The sequence below is a fragment of the Glycine max genome, chromosome 17, assembly GCF_000004515.6.
Source record: "Glycine max cultivar Williams 82 chromosome 17, Glycine_max_v4.0, whole genome shotgun sequence".
Classification (NCBI taxonomy): domain Eukaryota; kingdom Viridiplantae; phylum Streptophyta; class Magnoliopsida; order Fabales; family Fabaceae; genus Glycine; species Glycine max.
The window spans coordinates 3,864,886-3,885,293 of NC_038253.2; the positions used below are offsets into that span (position 1 = coordinate 3,864,886).

The 20,408-nt window shown below is 31.9% G+C and overlaps 3 protein-coding genes across 4 annotated transcripts; 1 reads left to right on the forward strand and 2 right to left on the reverse strand.

Annotated features, from left to right (window-relative positions):
• The first annotated feature begins 6,754 nt into the window (after positions 1-6,754).
• Positions 6,755-7,306, forward strand: LOC102668514 (RING-H2 finger protein ATL52). Its single transcript, XM_014769432.2, has one exon. The coding sequence runs from the start codon at positions 6,755-6,757 to the stop codon at positions 7,304-7,306; it is 552 nt and encodes a 183-aa protein (XP_014624918.1).
• Positions 7,307-9,955: 2,649 nt separating this feature from the next.
• Positions 9,956-12,734, reverse strand: LOC100819241 (vacuolar protein sorting-associated protein 2 homolog 1). The gene is made up of 5 exons (XM_003551095.5): positions 12,577-12,734; positions 11,909-12,039; positions 10,809-10,913; positions 10,354-10,614; positions 9,956-10,228 (listed from the first exon to the last, which is right to left on the reverse strand). Exons 1-5 carry the CDS (start codon positions 12,611-12,613, stop codon positions 10,091-10,093), a joined length of 672 nt encoding a protein of 223 aa, XP_003551143.1. The 5' UTR covers positions 12,614-12,734; the 3' UTR covers positions 9,956-10,090.
• Positions 12,735-17,126: 4,392 nt separating this feature from the next.
• Positions 17,127-18,884, reverse strand: LOC100803228 (protein BIG GRAIN 1-like B). 2 transcript variants are annotated; one of them, XM_041011348.1, is made up of 2 exons: positions 17,349-18,880; positions 17,127-17,252 (listed from the first exon to the last, which is right to left on the reverse strand). In XM_041011348.1, exons 1-2 carry the CDS (start codon positions 18,361-18,363, stop codon positions 17,137-17,139), a joined length of 1,131 nt encoding a protein of 376 aa, XP_040867282.1. In that variant the 5' UTR covers positions 18,364-18,880; the 3' UTR covers positions 17,127-17,136. The 2 variants fall into 2 exon arrangements, with proteins under 2 accessions (XP_040867282.1, XP_003550621.1); XM_003550573.5 differs by having other exon boundaries at positions 17,127-18,884.
• Positions 18,885-20,408: the final 1,524 nt, after the last annotated feature.

Below are 20,408 nucleotides of genomic sequence, written 5' to 3' on the forward strand. Positions count from 1 at the left end.
AATGAGATGGACCTTTTATTGTTTATATGTTTTTTTTTCCCATGATATGATGAGGTTTTGCAAGAGAATAAGAGCTTTTAGTTTTGTTAAACTTTTCTTGAGTTTCTGCTTGTCAAAAAGGAGCTAAAGGCCAAAGGGTCTTCATAATTTTTTGTCCCTCGTTCTTTTTTCATGAGGACCATCTCTTATCTAGTTTTGATGGAAACTCGTGATATAATACCTTTATTCTCTTTATATCTTGAAACAAAATGTTGCTCCCAGCTCTTACTTTAGCCAAGAACTGAAAGTTAGAAGGGGTTGCAGATACTGTTTTTAGCCTATGCGCATGTAGCCAGAGTTTCCTTAGCAAAAAAACTACACCTGGTGGTTTTCCTGTTCATGTGTTTCCCTGTGGGAGTGACAACTGAGAACTGAAAACTGCATACATATGTGTTAAGATGCTCTGAAGCAGATGGAAGAAAGCAGCTTTAGAATATAAGATAAAATCTTTTTTAGTTCCCTATCACACACCACCACAAGAACAGAATCTCAGATAAGCGATGAGAGGAGCTTTTGACTAATTTTTTAATTTTATTTTCTTATGCCCAGTGGCTGATATTGGCTGGCAAATTAAAAGTGTTCTACTATTCTATATCTCAGCTTAAAACAAAACACTACAGTCCTTAGAAGCAGATATGTGTAAATAGTGACCCCCAACAACATGACAAGGGACCCAAAGGTTCTCTTTTTGGGATGGAACTGAACTTCTCCATGCTTATCCCTTCCTACTCAGGTTCGTTCCTTTTTACTTTCCAATTTCCCCTCCCTACTTTTTATTCTCTTATTATAGATAGATGTCCTATATGACATACTTCTAATTGATACTTGATAATTCCATGGTTGTTTTTCTCTTTCACTCTCTCTGATTGTGCAGATGTCTTTATTGGTGGACCCATTTTGTTTGTGGCAGCCTAATTTCCTGATCTTAGAAGAGGAGGCCCACATGAGTGATTGCTGACGATGGCCTGTTTCTTTCTGGTTTAGATTTTGCATTTTGAAGGAGTGGACCTTTTCCTCCTCCTGGCTGGTTAGATTCATGCCTTTGTCAATACTCTCTCTATTCATAATTAACTCACTCAGACCTAGCTATAACTGTTAGACCATCATTTCTTGGGTGATAATTGTTAGACTATCATTTGTCCATGACCTCATGGCCTTTTTTGGACCGTCACATATAAACTCTTTTACTATTAGATATACAATTATAAAGCTTTCGTGTACAAGACAAGATGCTGTAGTTACTCTCAACTCCCAAGAGTGTAAAATACAATGTGACATTTTTAGCTTAATTTTTATTTAGAAACAACATCTTAGTAGAAAATATGTCTGCTAGAGTTACTTTATTACATAGTCCATCAAAATGTCCACTTATATACCGAAGATGCTAATGGGTTTTCATGAAGTCATGAACTAATGGGTTTTTATGTAATTCATTACTTATATACCAAAGATGCTATAGTAACGTTATTTTATATATATATATATATATATATATATATATATATATATATATATATAATGCTAGAAGATTCTTGACCCAATGAGAGAGAGATTACTATAATAATATATTGGGATATTCAAATTTGTTAGGCATTATCAACCGGATTAATTCAGCAGAAGAAAAACAATCCCTATGTAGTACTTATAGTGAGCAAGTATAGAATAACACAAATATACTATGTTTGAGGAAATGATCAAGGGCTAGAATATCTCATATAAAAATGGAATTGGTCCCTAACCAAGCCAAGACAAATTAGACATTGTGTAGTACATAACATGTGCGGGGGGAATCTACTTTTGCTTTTCTTTCCCTTTGTTCCTTGCATTTCCAGCAAATAGGTTGGAAAGGAGCTCAACTCTAGTTTGCCCAATGAAAGTTAATTTTTTTTATATATATAATAATGGAACTTGTAGATATCTCCATCATTGGTTGGACCCAATTACAGCAATCCAACTATAATAATCCACGCCCCATGCCGGAAATGCTTAATTATGGTCTAATGACACTTTTTAATAATTTGACGATAATTTTTAATATGTGATCATCCTTTTATTCCCTCTCTCTCATGCCTTTTATAAAACTAAACTACATTGGGTCGTGGCTTCAGAAAGACACTCACACTTTTGAAAATTGCATGCTTTAAGAAAATCAACTTTACAATGTTGACATCACTTCTGTTAGGTGACCCGTTAACGTTGCAAAGTTGCGTTTCAGTGATTCTATATTGGATTGTTTGGTACAAAGATCCTGTCTTATTGAAGTTTCACCTGCCAACAGGTAACGAAACTTATCCGTAATTTTACTTTCCCATCAGAAAAGTACATCACTATCTCTTTATGTGTCTAATTGCTAGTGAATGCTTGCTTAAGTATTCAAAACCTAAGCCACTAATTATTATTAATATAAAATTGTGCCGAGTTAACTTGCTATGAGTTTCTGTAATTCGTAACGACTAATAAAGTAACAATTTCACTGGGTCGGCGATACCTTAGTTATAAGGAGAATTAACAGCCCCAATTCCTATTCTATTCGCTAGGTTGTGGGTGAGATTAATTATAACGAGAGATAACAGTCCAAACTCCTATGCTACTTCTATCCAGAAGAGCTTCATCAGTATCAATAAATGGTTTTGGACAGTTTGATCACACTTTTGAGAGCTTTTTGCCATCAATAATGACGGACGGTCTACCAAACGTTCAAGTCAGTGTACATGCATTCTCAAAATCCAAAGTTCATAAATAAAAGAGAAAATCCCCATCTGGGCCAAAGCTTTGAGTGGTTGATTATTTTGAGTCATTTTATAAACAAATTATTCATATGAGTGGTTTTTAAAATAATTTATTCGTAAATCTCTTTTGATATCAGAATTAATAATATGTTCTCTTTAAACCTATTGCTCAAATATGTTATTTTAATTTCTCAACGATCAAAGAGACTGATACTGATAAATTATTTAAAAAGAAATCATTATTAATATTTTGTTTATAAAAATGATCCAAAGTATCAATTACTCTCAAAACTCTAGGTCCAAATGAAACATACATCCAAAATCCTAATTATTCAAATATTAAATGTTCTTCATTTATTTGAACCATTGTATCAATGGAACGGCTGGAATTATAATTTTTGGTAAAATATCTCAATTAATCAAATATGTTTAACATAGATTCATAATTATTTCTTTCGATTTTCTGTAGATTGTGTTGTGTTTGATCCTTTCGTGTTGTTTGACATATATTAAATTAGTTAATTTATTTAGTAACATTAAATTTATTAATAATATGTATTGTTTTTTAAAATTGCTTTATAAGTTATTGAGACATGGTATCTCACTTTTTTCACTTAATTATTTACATCTAATTAATTAATGTGTATTATTCATCTTCTTCGATCTTCATAAGAGAGTAAATTAACTTATTTTATTAGTTTATAATATTCACTGAAAAAATAATTAAGGATATTTTGATAGAAAAAAAAAATATAAGAGACCACTTCAAAAGACTCTTAAAAAAGAGATAAATAAATTTTGGTTAACAGTCACTTTTGTTTTTAAATGTGTAAGTCGTTAATAAATGCGTCCATGAAATATGAAAATACAAAATTTAGTTCCCAAAGTGTAAAAAGTGTGACAAATATATTTAGCCGTTAAGTTTCGTCCGTCCATCGCCATTAATAAAAATAGTCTAAGTGGCACAGAGGGATGAATTTGTCACTGAAATGATTATCAACGTGACCATTTCTAATTGCTAACATAGGAACATATTTGTCATATAATATTTTATTGACTTTTCGTCTTTTCACCCTGCTAACAAATGTGTCCCTGAAAATATAAAATTTAGTTTCCAAGACTGTAAAAAAGTGCAACACATATTTTCGTCTGTTAATAAAATAGTTAAGATTAGAAAAAGTGAAATATGAAATATATTTATCTTTTATTTATAATAGACTCTGACAATTATTATAATTTGAGAAAATTTGTAATCATTGATACATTGTTATAATGTTTATTTTGGTAAATTGGTACAATATTTATTTTGGATAATTTATATTATGATAGATAAATTATGGTTGATAATCAATATTATCTTCATTATTATATTTGTTTTAAATTATGTTTGTCAATATATTTTTTAAGTGATTATTGTAATGTTATGTTTGTAACAATAAAAAATGACAAAAATTTATCCTAAAATTATGTTTTACCCTTAAATGAAATGAAATTTCGGGTCTAACAAATTAGTCCAATAAAAATATACTGATATTTAGGTCCAATAAAATATTACTGATATTTTCGTTCAATAATAGTATCTTGATAACATTTTGGTCCAATGAAATGTACTGATATTTACGTTCAAAAAAAATTATTGACATTTTTCTCTAATAAAAAATATTGATATTTTAGTCCAACAAAAAATTACTGACATTTACATTCAAAAACGGTATCTTACTGATAGGCTATCTAATTAACGTGACAGATGAAAATTAACGGTCGAATATATTTATGAAACTAGAAAGAATGAGGTGTAATAAGAGGAAAAATAATTCTGCCTGGAAGTTATTATGAAACTAGAAAGAACTTTCAAGTATTGGTTTTATAAAAGAAAATGGCTAAATGGATGATTTACCGTGGGGAAGGTGGAGCATTTCGGAATTAAAATTCTAAAACATTTTTGTTCAATCTTTCTTTCTGGAAAAGCCGAAAAGGTAATCCAGAGTCTTATAAAACTGTTCCAAAATGAGTATTATGGAAGATCAAGTGGTCTCCGGATTACAGCAAGTTTTCAGAATTATTCCAGAAATTGCCAATCAATCCAGAATATGAATAGCAATTTTCAGAATAACTATTCCAAAAGCTTGCAACACAATTTCAAACAGACCAATCTAAAAACCTATTTAGTCTTCCGTAATACTCATTTTGGAACAACTTTGTAAGGCTTTCGGATTACCTATTCCAAAATACCTCTTCTGGAATGTGCAATCCAAAAAAATAAACGTAATTAAAAATTAAAAATGGTGCACGTTAAAAGTTTCTACGTCGAGCCGTCGCAGAGACGAAATTGGAAGTACTCGAACATGAATGAAGCTGAAGCTGCTGGGAGGGGTGTGAGGTGAGTTAGGAGAAATAGGTCGAGGAAAAAACGAAGTTATAATCTGAGAAGGGTTGTTTAGGGATATTTTTAAAATTTGGGGTGTAGTGTTTCCACTCTTTTTGGGCTTAAACTTAGGTATTTAGCCCAAATTTGTTTGCATTTCTGGGCTATATCTTCAGCCCCATTTTCAGCTGTGGGTTCGGGCTCTCCAGAATCCGTCGTAGCCAGAAGAATTTATTGCACCAGCAATTTTCCCACCTAAAAAAATTGGCATAATAACCAAAATAGTAGGCATGTTGAAAATGTTTTCAACTCAATCACGAGACAAGTGAATTTAACCCATAATGTACTTACTGATTTTGATAAATCAAACCTACATTTAATTATTGAAGGGAAAATGTCGTGTTACATGTATATTAATTGTTAAATTAATGTTACTTTCTTGTGATATTGGAGATATAAGGTGAGCCGAGTGAGTAAAGAAGAAAAGATAAGAAAAGTCTTCGGTTCGATCCTCTCTACTAATACAATTTACCATTTTACACAACTAACGTTGATATATATTTTTTCTTGTGCTGCTCCATAAAATTTGTCCGACGAAAATGCCATGCTCCGCGGTTCCCGGTGAAGGGATTGGGCTTCTAATTAAAAAATGTAGAACATTTGCTTCGACTTTGGAGCCGATCCATTGAATAAGATTAAAAAAAATGGAAAAAAAAGGAGCTTGATTTATGGTTAGGGCAATACCAAATCATCTGTCATTTGATATTTAGAAAAAGAGAAACATGATTATTTTTCCAATTCTGGCAAGATATGAAAAATAAAATTCTAAGTACGTGAATTAACTATCAAGAGCTTAGTAATTATGAGTTCTAGTCTTAGGTGTCTATAGTTGTAGTAAATACTTGAAAGAGGAAATGTTATCGCACATAATAATTATACAAAACTTGAGCAGAAAAGATTTGTTGACAAAAAAATGATGTGGAAAATAAAGTGCACGCCCACTTCTTTTATCTGGATCCCCTTTTCACAACACAATGCACTGACTTCTAACTTTTCATTGAAAACGAAAAGATAAAAAAGGAAAGGAAAGGAAAGAAAGAACAGGAAATTCTCTTGCATATATTTTGTCAAAACGTCCCTACTGGAAATAGACAATACAAGGAGGAAACTAGTAGAAGGGTAGCCCAGTTCACTGGTGAATAAATACAATTCTGCTTTCTCAATGGATACAAAACCGAATTTATATAGTATTAATTACAGAGTATTACTATTACCATACCCGAAGGCAACGGGGAAAAAGGTTCAAGAGGGACAACAGACTTATCTTGACTTCTGGTCGTTCTCGCCCATCTCTGTATTTGCTACATTTCTCATCTCTCAGAACAATAGAATAAATATTGTTCCATGACAACATAACCACCACGGCATTTAGATAAACCACTTTACATTAATTTAATTTGATAAAAAAGGTAATGTCTATAATTGTATCAACCAGAGGCCCTAGCTAATAGATGAGATTTACTTTGATTGATGTCTAGTTGTCAACAACATATTCTGATTATTCCCCAACCCAACTTGTTCTTGTCTTAATTTCCTCTCCCCCTCACCCAAAAATCCAGAAATGGGTGATTTCCAAGGCCCCTTCATAGTGTCACCCCCTCCTTCACTCTCTTCCTCGGATAAATCCAGCACAACCATGCTATACTATGGGCTAGTAGTGGTGGGGATTGCAGCCATGGCATTAGCCCTATATAACTTCATCATCATCAAACGAAGTAGAAGGCGCCATATGCAATCACAGGCTGCAGGGGCAAATGGGTTGGTGGAGGGGGCGGTGATGGAAAGTAGTGGAACTGAGAACTGCCAAAGGAACAACTTCAACATGCTCTCAAGCTTCAAGTACAAGAAAGAAGGAATTGGAAATGATGGTGATTATGATTATGAATGCCCAGTTTGCTTATCGGGTTTTGAAGAAGGTGAAGAAGTGAGGAAGCTGCCACGGTGCAAGCACTGGTTCCACGCACCGTGCATAGACATGTGGCTCTACTCTCATCTCGATTGCCCAATTTGTCGAACACCTGTTGGGCAATTCTGTCACCGTTTCCATTCTGGTCTGGGGTTACTGGAATCCAGTGGTGGTGGTGGCGGTGGCGGTGGCGTCTCGGTAGTATGAATATGATTTATGGGAGATGTGGGACCTGCGGTTGCGCTGGAATTGTGACCACTCAGTCCTTCACAACTCAACTTTCTCCACAAGGAACAGAGTGAGATAGAGAGAGAGAGAGAGAGAGAGAGAGAGAGAGAGCTAAAGCAGCCAACTTTGGATACCTTGTTTCTGATGTTACGTGACAAAAGAGGTCGAGTACTACTACTCCTCACTTTTAATTTTTGTTAGTGCTAAATTTATTCATTCATAATCATACGTTAATACGGACCTCAAACCATATTTAATAATACTATAAACACTTTGATTTTGATTCATTACCATTATTGTGAAATTATACTACTATCATCTATTATTCTTATTTTCTTCTTCTTCTTCTAAAATACACTACTATTTCTGTCTAAGATGAGTGAGTAATAAAGAATAATATATACTATCTAATTTGAATTTAATAAATTAAGATAGCCATTCCCTTTATAAATAAACTCAGTTTAAGGGAATTTTGTCCTCATTTAATTATAACTTATCACGTCTTTCTTTCAATTATTTTTTACGATGACAATTAAATTCTTTGAAAAAAAAAATATTCCACCTCTTAGTTCTTATTTTAGTCTTCTAAAAAAAGTTGCTATTTTAGTTATATTTTTCATTTTTCTCTTTACACTAAGTTGGGTTCATTTTTCTCTTTACACTAAGTTGGGTTCATTTTTCTCTTTTTTAATATTCTGCAATCCATTGGTTGAACATAGGCCATTCATTTGATTCAACACGTCTCCATACCTCTCTCTCTCTGTTGTGTGGTGTTGTCTTTTTTTTTTTTTTTGTTATATTTATTATTTGGTTGGCTTTGTCCATCGATTCTGATTGGTACGATACCATTCTTGTTTGTTGGATTGTAGCTTTTGATGTGTATTTAAATTTTAAATCATCGCGTTTATCCGTAGAAAAAAAGAAAAAAAAAAACAAGAGACAATTTGAGATGTAGTAAAATCTGAAGGGCACAAGCCTCAGGTACTAAAATTATCTAGTCAGAACTCAGAAAGAAAGCCAAATTATGTAAAATTTAAAACGGACACGTTGCAATTATTATTATTATTATTATTATTATATGTAAAATAAGATTTGGGCATGCTTACCTGAAGCATTGCAAGGTTTATACATTTATTCTATGAATAGCACACGCCAAATGTCAATTTTGACGTGTATCGTTAAAATTTTGTTTGGCTGAATAAAGATAAGACATTCTTAGGGCAATGGGAGTTCCCCTGATTAAAACCATAAATAGCAACTAAAGAAGGTAGGACTTTTGTGTTATTGAAGGGTAATTCATGGGACTCACTTATACTTTGGATTGTTTTATGAAACAACCGATCCTCTTGGGGTCATGTGGTATATTTTTTAGGATAAAATAATAATATACTATTATTTTTAATTAATTGTTGATATGTGCACACAGTATACGTAATGTTGCTGATACAACTATTTGCATCTGTCACCGTTTGCATCTTTCAATGGTGCATGGCCACATCTCACACAGTGCCTGTGGCGGTGCATCTCTTTTCATATTAAAATTATTATATCATTATAACTCACTGTATGACCATTGCATTATATTTTTATGTATTTCAAATTTTAAAGTAAATCTCCTATTTAATTAAAATGATAGTATATATTTATTTATTATTTAACAATTGACATTCAAACAGTATATTAAATTAAAATAAAGATGAATAATGAAATATAACAGATTGAAATATATTGTGAGATTCAATGATAAATTTTAGTGAATTTTTTAGTTGAAAAAAATGACAAAAAGTATGAAATGCTATTGAAAAATGAAAACTGTAATATGTCAAATATCAAGTCTTATAAATTCCTTTTGTTAGAGATGTCCTAGGACGAGTAACTGAACATAAATAGCAAGTTACTGGTACAGAAAGAAAGCCTTGAAGCGCGAAAGACAATCATGATAAAACATCTGCTCGTAGACAGTATGACACACCTTCAATTTTTTACTATAAAATTGACCTACATTACGAAAATGCTTTTGACACACCATTTCTCCAGCACTAAATTTAGTTAATAAAGTAACAAATTAAGAACTCAATTATTGCTTGACAATTTATATAAATAGATTAATGGACTGATAACATTTTTAACTTTCATTTGCAAAATTATTTAGCTACAAAATGTGAAAGTAGAACAAAATAATCAAGCGTCATGTTTGAATATTAGTTAATTAAAAGGCAAGAAAATTATGTAACACGTGGAGAGCACAAGTATCATGATATGCTGAACTTTATTTCGCACACACATACACAAAACCAAAACACATTTCTACATATCTACGCAAATGTACTAGTTTATTACACAAATTGTTCCGACAAAGCATCAGTTTAGAACACGATCTGCTGGACTAGATTAAACTCGCACAAACAAAAATAAAAAACACATTACTCCATATCGACGCAAATGTACTAGTTTATTACATACAAATTGTTTCGACAAAGCATTATTCAAGCATTAGTTTAGATTTTAGAACATCATAAGAGTTTGTACAACTTGCAAAAAGTCTTAAGAAAAATTTTCTGCCCCATAAAATGTAACCAAAAAAGGACTCACAGCTTAGGGAATCAACAGTGACACAGAACAGGCAAATTAAAATAAATAAAATCCAATTTGTTCATAATCATGAATTCTACAGCTCATTACTAACACAGTTACACTGCATATATGTCACAAATGAGCTCCAGTTTTCCCAGTATAACTGGAATCCCTATATCAGAATGAAGATTACATTTTTCTTAAATTGTCTAACCTTGCCTGCAAATTGCTATCTATCGTGGCATCATCATTCCCAACAGTTTCAACTTGAGGCACCTTAGTCTTTGCAGCTGAGGCAGCAACTGCAGTTGATGGTGCACTCAAAAGCTGAATATCAAATCAGAACATGTTAGGTAACATTATGGTGACTAGTTCATATACTTACAGTTACAACTGTCAGCTGAAAAAAGAAGTGCAACGGGAAAGGGATTAATATATATATATATATATACCTCTTGGTTTATGTCAATTCCAATCTCATCAAGAACCTGGTTCACTAGGTCTTCTGTTTCTTCTTCTTCCTCATCCCCTTCCAAAGCATCATCTATTGCATCTCCCATCACCTCTGTAATCAATTCCATCCTCTCATTCTGTGTCTCAAATTCTTGTAAGATTTTCTGCAATGATGGCAAGTTCATCTGCCTATTCATATGTCCCATTGCCTTAGTCACACCTTTCATTGCCTCCCCCATTGCTTGTGTTGATTTCAAAGTCTGGACAATTGTGATAAATTAGAAACCAGCTTTTAGCATGCATATATTCAGTAAAGGCAATTGTTTTGATCAAGTTTTTGTAGCAATTCAATGACAGCTGCCAATCAGTTCCCAAGGAAAATGATAACTAGAATCATATAATTGATCATATGCTACTACAAACCAACAGATCAGTTACATCATCATGCACATACTTGAATTCTGAGGGATACACCCTGGAGCTGTGATTTGAGCTTATAAAACTTTTCAATCTGATGCTTTGTTCTAACAAGATCTTTTGCCATCACTTTAACAGCTCCCTGGAAAACATTAAATGAAACAAAATTTGGCATCAGAAAAAGCGTATATCAAGAATTATAAGCATAAACGTGAATTACAGACAAAATCAGGTTTGTCATAGAAATCAGTTCATTGGTCAAAACATTTACCAAACTACATTGCTAGAATAAAACAGCGTGCATATATCCAAAAACGGAAAGAGTTTATCATGTGTAAACCAGTTTCAATCACCCGCAAGAATCACACGTGGTTAAATTTCACATTTTAACATTATGGTAATTTCCAATACATCCCAAAGACAAAGAGACAAGTGGAGAGCCGCTGTTATAAAATGACAAATTTATTCGCTTGTAAGTCGTTTAAAAATGTGAAAATTAAACAGCACACTTTTTGAAAGAAGAGAATAAAACTCAAGTATCAAACACATTAAAGACACCCTAAATTTAACAAAAGAAGGATATCAACTACACAGCAATGTCAACTAGAACACTTCTCAATTCTCATCCATTGCTTTTCTAAAGGAATTGAGGCTCACTCTTCAACTTTTTAATTCACAGATGTCATTTTGGAAGCTAAGTGTGGATAGTTTTGAGCCTGCAACAGCATTGGGAAAGCAGTTGTTTGAAGAATAAGCAACAACCAAAGAAGTTTAATCCCCGTCATTAATGTGAATACTAGTGTTCATGTTTGTTATTGTAAGTTATAACACATGGAGAACGAATTTTCCAACCACATATATTGTTGGTAACATACACAGCAAAGTGAGTACACGAAAATAGAAAGTATATGAACAGAAGTGAGCAGCCAACATCAGGATACCCTTTGTGACTAATGAAAAAACAGATGAGCAGAAAACTCAAACTCCACCCTCAAACTTAGGGGGCAGAGAAGAGTATTATAGATTATAGATATGCAATAAAGAACAGCTAAGGTAGCATAGACAATGCTCTAACAAAAAAACTAAAGCAAACAAGGTAACAAATACTAGCAAAAGTTCAGAACACGATCACCATACCATCTGGCCTTGTTTGGCACTTTTCTTTATCTCCAATATCAGTTTCTTCTCCTGTGACTGCAAACCTTGTCTCTCTCGATCTATTTCTCTAATTGATTTGTCCAGCATTCTCTTATTTTCCCGCAAAAGTTCTGAAAATCACAGCTTATTTACAATCACGTACAATGATATCAACTGAGAGTGCATCAGCTTATAAACATTAAATTGAATATCATCATGTCAACCTAAAAGTGTACACACTGAAGGCTATGTAAAGGTGTTCATCATTTGCATAAAATGCCATATATAATAAATTTTGGATTGTGATAGCTACAAAAATTACAACACAAACTCCTCAATGTGTTATTTTCATGATGTCAAAAATAGTTTGCACTTACACGTGATTAAAATTGATGGGTAACTAGAGCAAACTTGATATTATGCCGAAGGAAATATTAAAAAATTAGATGCAAACTTTAATGACATCAGTAAAACAAGCAAAAGGCGGAAAATTTAAGAGGTGTTTGTTTTCTGTTTTTATTTTCCTGAAAATAGAAAATGGTGATGAAAATGTGTTTGATTGGATTGAATAGAAAATAAAAACAGAAAATGAAAATGAAAATAGAAATTTTAATTTTTTTCTGAAGAATGTAATGAAATAATTGAATTATAGGAGGGAACAAAAGAACCTGCAGGAGTTTTCCTCTTTCCAAAGATGAAACTCATGATGCCCGTAATCAACAGAATCGAATAAAAAGAATAAACGTTAATTGCATCGAAACGAATTAGATGAGATTGAGAAGCTTCTCCTGCGTTTGGGATTATTTGATATATATGCTTTCCAATTTCATCGTCCAGCTTTCTTGCGCTGTAAGCGTTAGTTAAGCCATGGAATCATCCACAAGTATCCCTCCATGGGCCTTGAACTGGGCCCCTTTTCTACCATATATACAATTTTGGGCCTAGAAAATCCATTGGACCTCTGTCTTTGACTACTATGAAGTAAAAAATTATTCTAACGTTGTCATTAATTAATTCCTTCTTATAAGAGGCTTTCTTTAAACGTAGACAATTTTCTATGATTGTTTCATTCACAATGAAAATAGATAAATTTTAAAGTTGTTAATTAAGCATGTTAAAGTTTATCTTTCTTGCTTTGTTTTTTCTCATAAATATGATGCAATTTTCATGGCTACTTCATGCAATGTTCTGAGAATTTTCATGTTAGATAGCAAAGGAATTTTTTTTATCATTAAGTTGCTAATCATTCTGTTAATCACTGTTACTTTATAGTAAAAATTCATTTTCTCAGGACTGTAAATATATAGCTTCTAAATTTTGTATTAAATACATCTTTTTAGAACATCAGTTTTCTTTGTAATTTTCATACTAATTGTTTCTACAAATGACAGTGCAAATAGAAAAAAGTGAATCCTATTTTTTCTTCTCTTTTTCTTGAAAGTTGATAAAACAGATGAGTGACAAGTGTATTTGTATCTTTTTATATGTTAGGATATAGAGATAAAAATAGTAAGAAAGATTTTTCTGAAATTTATCTTTTTTCTAATCTATTTGAGTGGAAAATATAAAAAGTTGAAAAGATATCTTTGAAAACATTAAATAATAATAGTAATTTTCTTTTTAACTCGACGTGGGACAAAGTTGTCTTAAGAAAGGAGCTGCTTCTAGGTGTTCAGATTTGTATATTGCAATTGTAACTTTGCATTACTCTGGTATGAGCCATAGAAAGCAGGAATAAGAAATAAGAATCACACGCACGTGAACACGTGGCTTATGGCAACGTGAACCATGGGATGTACGGATATTCATAAAAAAGGTTAGGAAAAGTTTACTTTATTCTTTGTTGAACTTAAATTTTTTACTAGAAATAAATGAAAAGTGGTTAACTTTTTTTATAAGTTGCTTTAACTAGCTTAAGAAAATAAGCTAATTTTTTTATTCTCATTAATTTATTTAAAAATTGATTTTATTCCAAGTAATTAAATATCTTTCTATGTTATTTTATTTATCAATTAACTCATTAATTAGTCTTACCAAGTAATTATTTAGTTTATAATCTTTTGGGCTTATATATGTTCAGAATTGTTGCTAATTATAAACCCAATTTTTTTATCCTAAAAATTGAAGACAGTGTGAAGGAAGTATTTATGTTCAGAATTTTTGTTATACTAGTATAGATAACAAGAAAGTAATGCAGAACACGTAACCATTTCTTTTTTCGATTATATATAAGATACAAATTCTATTGCAAAATTAATATTTTTTAAATAGAATGTGATTTTTTTTACACATTAAATAGTATCCACACCGATAAATTTTCGTTTGACGTAAAAAGTCTAACAACCTATTTTTTATATTATATATATCCCCCTCTTTTATATGATTGCGTTCAATTTATCTCCTACACCACAGAATTGAAGTGCAAACTCGGCCTTTCTTCTATGCAACCAGGACTAAGCGTGCCCAACTCCAAGGTACCTTCCTGTACCAACTAATTATTATTTTGTTTTTTATGTCTGAATTCCTTTAACTTAATATTGAATTGTTCTAGCAAACTTGATCTGATACTATTCCAATTATTTTCACATGTCAAATCATATAAATGTCAGCCTCAATAATTGTACGCCAAACAGAAATTAAGAACTTGCTAATAGTGCATGATTGATATTTCTTTAAAATAATTCTTGAAAGTGAAGATACAATATCTTAATTACCCTAAAAATTTTGATTTTTTGGGTTGCAAAATAAGGTAAAATTAAAGTGCGAAACAATAGTAAAAAATATTATGTTTATGTAATTAGTAGTATACAATTGTCGGTTAAGATTTGACTAAAAAAATGTGTATTTAATTAAAACATTCACTAAAAACAATAAAATATGAATTATCGTTCATCTTAATGAGATAAATTTAAGCATTACGGTTATGAGTTTAAGGTTTTTCTTGCTTTAGAGCACAGTGTCATCTCCTTCTTCTAATTATTTTTAATAAAAACTTTAGAATTAATTTTGACAGACGTGCCCAAATTATTGGCCAAAAGAAACAAAACATTACTCACGACACGGTTACTTTTTTCTTACAAGAAATACTAGATAGTAAGAAACAATTTTAATCCATTAAGGTTGATATAATAGTTTGTCTTAAGTTTTGATTTCATTGTTATTATCGTACCCATTGAAAAAAAACAGAACATTTTTTGTAAAAAAAAAAAATGAACCTTTTTATTTTCTTTTAAAATTTATCAAAATTATGTGACACAAATAGTTATTTAACCTTACATTTTAGACCCGAAAAATGACATAAGTTACTTCGTGGCATGCATTGACGTCCCAGCATATCATATTGTGGTGAACTGGTGATTATTATAATATAAAATAACAATAATAAAGAGAATATTTATTTTGGTGTACATATTTATTGTACTTATTTTATTAATTCTTTAACTGTTATTGTATAATTGCATATTTTTTAATTTTTTATTTTCTATTTAACTTTTTTTTCCCAAGCTATTTGAGATCAACTATCTTACAAAATAGTGAATGGATATGGATTACGTACCATCGACATCGAGTGAGATGCTACAATTGCTTAATTGTTGAACTTTAACTAATAATTTTATAATTTAATAAGATAGAAGAATAAAAAAAAAACTGATATATTGTATATTTGAATATGATTCAAATATAAAATTTGGTTAAGATCTCAAAATTTCTAGACACAATGCTTCTTCCTCTCTTCCTCTTTTATTTTATCCCATATTTCAAAAAATAAAAATAAAATACTATAATTACAAGAAATAAAGATTACAGACTCACAATGCTTAATTGTTGTAGGAGGAGTACTGTAGTACTAATAGTAATAATAACATAAAAAAATGATCAAGAAAAGGAGTCATAGACAAGTTGCTCATGTATGCACCCGATTTTGGCAACAAAATGCCAAAGGAATCATATATGTGTACTCAGGGATATATATGGCTGATATATACGTGGTTCTTGGCTTAAGCGATAATGCGATGGAGCTTTCACATGCACTTGCAATGCTTTTATAATCTTCATATAGTAGGTGGCATAGGTTGTGCTTGGTAGGTGAGTAACATCCCAATTCTGCTTACTGGCACTTCGTGTTCTGTAATTGGTTGGTTGCACCGTTTGAACAACTGATTACTCACCCTCAATTGCTCATGTCTTTAATGAACCTTTCATAATGCAAGATTTACAAGGACCTTGGCAATGATGGCATGTACAAGGACTCAAATGACATCCTATGATCGATCGATCCCCTTCAATATATTATATTAATCACTTCTCTCATGTTTTGGCACTTGGCAGTAAATAAAATCATGAGTTTTCTTAATTAGTTTGCTTTTTCATTTTTAATCTTTTTACATCAAAAGGGTCATTGGAGGATGGTGTTTTGGCCAACCAAGGTGGCCATGGTGTCTCATGTTATTCATCTGTGGAGATTAGGTTTATCACTTCCTTTTATTAATTTTTCTCCTACGGTGTGAAAAGTAGGTTTGGATTCATGCTATCATGCTTGATTATATATCCCTCCTACCATATATGTTGACTTCCCCAGTTTCTAATCAGAGGCCCTACCTTGTCTGCTATGTATATATACAAATGTTTCCTTTCTTGCTATGTATGTTTGAAAGTTTGTTCTGATCAGATTAGCTTCAATTTTGGCTTTACAACCAAGAATATTAGTTCAAAATCACCCTGTAAATCGCGAATTTCAAACGCGCAAAAAGTTGAGTTGTAATCATTTATTTAAATCTTCTATGACGTTAAAGTGGTGGGGATTTTTTACCATGTCTCACTGAGGCCATGTGCTAAGCCAGTGGAAAAAGGTTAAGCTTTTTTAACTTTTCTTTTTCTCATCGGGTAGGAGGAAAAAAAATGAATCTGCTTTTACTTTTTCTCTTTTCAGTTTGTCTTAGTTTGCTTTGACAAGTTGTGCTAGTGAACATGAGGTTACTACTGCACTCTGCTTCCAGCTACCTATCTTTCTCTCAAAATCATATACATAGCTATCAATTACCCAACTCAATCCAAAAACTGTTAGCATTAACTCCTACCATGCATAAAGCCTATATACCATAATCTCAACTAGGAATCAAAGATGAAATTAATGCTAGCTAGCTTACAATGAATTGTTTTTAAATTCATGAGTTCCACAAACTATGGAAATAATTACAATTAATGGTTGCTTTTTTTGAAGAACTAAACTACAAACATAGACCACTAGCAATGGCTTTATTTGTTTCCAAATTGGTAGTTTCATAGACAGGAAGCTCTTCTTGGTACCTTGCAGCTCCAATAAGATGATCCAGCTCAAACAAATCTGAACTTGAACAACTCACATCATCATCATCATCATTTTCATCATTCTCATTCTCACCATTACCATAAAAACCTATAAAATCAAATTCACCCTTACCAGAATTTCGGTAACCTTTTACAAAACCCCTAGCTGCTGCTTCTTCGGTTGCATTTTCTTTTCCCCGAACAGTGTTCTTCTTCAGCTCCTTTATGGAAGAACTTCTAGTAATCTTTCTCACAGTGAGATTAGATTCACTCTCATAAATGTTGTTACATTTCTTATTATGACTATGACTATTAGATTGCGGTTCAGAATCCTCACCTAGGATTACGCTAACGGGGTAAAACCTCACGGATCTTTTGACTCCATTGTTGTTGGGTTTTTTAGCCGAAGAGGGTGTTTTGCTCATGCAAGACCTTCTAGAAAACGAAGAAGGCGTGGAAGAGAAACAAGGGGACTTTGATTTGTGCTCGAAGCTAACATCTTCAACGGCTCCAACGTAACACATTTTGGCTTTCTTCACGTTCTGTGAGTTGAAGATGGAGCTAAGGAAGCTAGCTATTCTACTCCCTGGTGAAATGGGTTGCTTCACTCTCTGGTTCAATTCACCGTAAATTTTCAACGCCCTCAACTTGGTCCTTGCAAAACCACCTTCTTTGTTCTTTTTTTCTGAACTCATTATATGGTCCTGCTTCTTCTTCTTCTTCTTCTTCTTCTCCGATGTGGGCCTTGCTGGTCTTTGTTTCTTCAAGGTTGTTGTTGTCGTGTCTGTTTCTGAAGAGGAGAATATTCCCCCTGCAGAGCTGCATTCTGAGGAGCTTGAACTCGAGTTTAGCAACTGAGCATTGAGGGAACGGGAAGAACCATACTTCTCCATCCAATCTTCCAACATCACTGCTCGGCGAAGATTCATTCTCTCCTTTTTGCCACCTTTTTCTTCAGAGGTGAAACTGTGTGTGGCTAAGGTTTGATCGTGGTGGTGGTGGTGACCCAGTTGTTGATCGTCGTGAAGGTTGGATTTTGATTCGTCAATGGAGCGGTAAATGGCGTCGAGAAGAGAAGAGGAGAAGGAAGGGGTTCTTCTCCTTTGTGGGCACGTGCCAGCAGCTTCTTTCATCGATCTCTCGTGCATTTTTGGTGTGTTTAATTTGTTGGCTACTACAGGGGAAGAGGAATGGGAAGTTGTTGTTATTATTATAGTGAAATGAGAAGAGAGGGAATGATGGTGGTGGTGTGAGTGTGAGGTGAGAAGGGAAGACAATGGAGTTTAGTTTAAGAGGGTAAAGTGAAAAAAGGCTGTGGCAATGTCCGCGCAGAGAATGTCAAAAGGGTTGAAGGGGGAATAGAAAATAGTGCAAGTTGAAACAGAGAAATGAAGGAGGGGAGAGAGAAGGGAGAATTTTAATGACAAATGACAGGGTTGGTTGGGATTGTGTTTGTATGTGTTTGTACAAGAGCATGTGTAGGCGTTGGCACTACAAGTGTACGTACAGATTTCGGTGAACATACATATATATAAATAATAAAAGAAAACAGAGAAAGAAAGAGTTGTGGGAAATACGAGACGGTGACAGCGGTGAGCTATTCAAAATAACTCAGAGAGAGTAATTATTAGGTTACATTTACATTTTGAAGTGAAGTGGTTAAGGATTGAGCATCAGCTAACTTCTGTCTTCTCTGTATATGTGGCCTTTCAAGTCTTGAACTCGTGAGCGTTTATAATTAGTTTAACTGATTGAAATTTTGGCATTTAGAATAATCAACTTTTAAATGTTATAATTATATTCTCTTTTATCTCTTTTTTTTATAACCTATAAAAGGTAGAGTATACATTGATAATTATCCTTGAGTTAAAAGGGGTTTGATTTTGATGGGAATGAATGAGTAGGAAGGTTGGATTTGGAGAGGCAGTAGAGTAGTGTAGGACGTAGCAGAAGGGAACAGAGCATAGTGTAAAAAGTTGGAACGGGACTCCCGCGCGTGCGGGTGATCATTTCAGACTTCAGATCACACTCCAACAGACTTTTTGCTTTCTAAGTATTTTAAAACAAAACACAATTCTCATTTACTTTACCAAATTTTTTTATGTTCTCAATTTTTCTTATTAGCATAGCAATTAAAAAATATGATTAGCATTTTTTATTTTATTTCTACAACGTGACATTTCAAATAGAAATTTTATTTTTAATTAAATTATACTTTTAAAAAGTCGAGATTCTTAACAATAATTTCTTATAGGAACTAATTAATTATTTAATTATTCTTAAAATAACATTTTTGTAACTATTATTAAAAAATCTAGTAATTTTACCCCATATTATCTTTATAAAAAAATATTCTCACCTAATGACAAAATATATATATATATATATATATATATTCTCACTTATTCACAAATTAGTATTTTAAAAACCTTTTGTGTTTAATAATTGTATTTATAATTGTCTATCTACACCATAAAAAATGTTAATAATGCATTTTTTTAACATATTATTTATTTATTATTGATTTAAATTTATAAAAAAATTATACAATTATAAAAGAAACTTGTTAAATCAGAATTGCATCATACAAAATTATGTGATTTTTTCCAATATATTTCACTTAATATAATAAAGTGTATTATATCATAATTTGTCAGTCATGTAATTATTCAAGATTTTTTTTTATATTTAAATCTAGGAGTATTTGTAATTTTATTTTAGCACGTAAAATCATTCGAACCAAACATAAAAATAATATTATTATTTTTATTTGATTTGAATGTAATACTAAATACAAATAATTCAGTTTATATATATAATAAGTGATATAATATAAAAATAAAAATAAACAAAAAAGTGTGAACTAAGTACAAAAATTAATGTACCAAAGAAATTATATACTCGAAAATGTTTAATACTCATTTATATTGAATCAATTAACATGATTGGAGTGCGAATGTGTACAAAATGATTTTTGTTTGCTTCTGAGTACAAAATGAATTAATTATAATTAGATAATATAGATTATTCAAATATAAAATGCTTCACATAAGTTTGTGTAGCATTATTTTTAAGTTTTCATAGTTCCAAGTATTTTACTATTTTAAATTATTCATCATTTTCACCTTATTTTTTGTTTACTACTTAATATTTATATTATATATTCCACTCATCTTTTTTTAATATGAAAACA

What these genes read in the sequence shown, in the direction of transcription:
- LOC102668514 (XM_014769432.2), top strand. Translation starts at nt 6,755, where the DNA reads ATGGGTGATTTCCAAGGCCCCTTCATAGTGTCACCCCCTCCTTCACTC.
- LOC100819241 (XM_003551095.5), bottom strand. Translation starts at nt 12,613, where the DNA reads ATGAGTTTCATCTTTGGAAAGAGGAAAACTCCTGCAG. An exon ending in GTGCCAAACAAGGCCAGATG is followed by an intron (nt 10,914 to 11,908) that starts GTATGGTGATCG and finishes AATGTTTTCCAG; the next exon opens with GGAGCTGTTAAAGTGATGGC. An exon ending in GAATTGACATAAACCAAGAG is followed by an intron (nt 10,229 to 10,353) that starts GTATATATATAT and finishes TTTGATATTCAG; the next exon opens with CTTTTGAGTGCACCATCAAC.
- LOC100803228 (XM_003550573.5), bottom strand. Translation starts at nt 18,363, where the DNA reads ATGCACGAGAGATCGATGAAAGAAGCTGCTGGCACGTGCCCACAAAGG.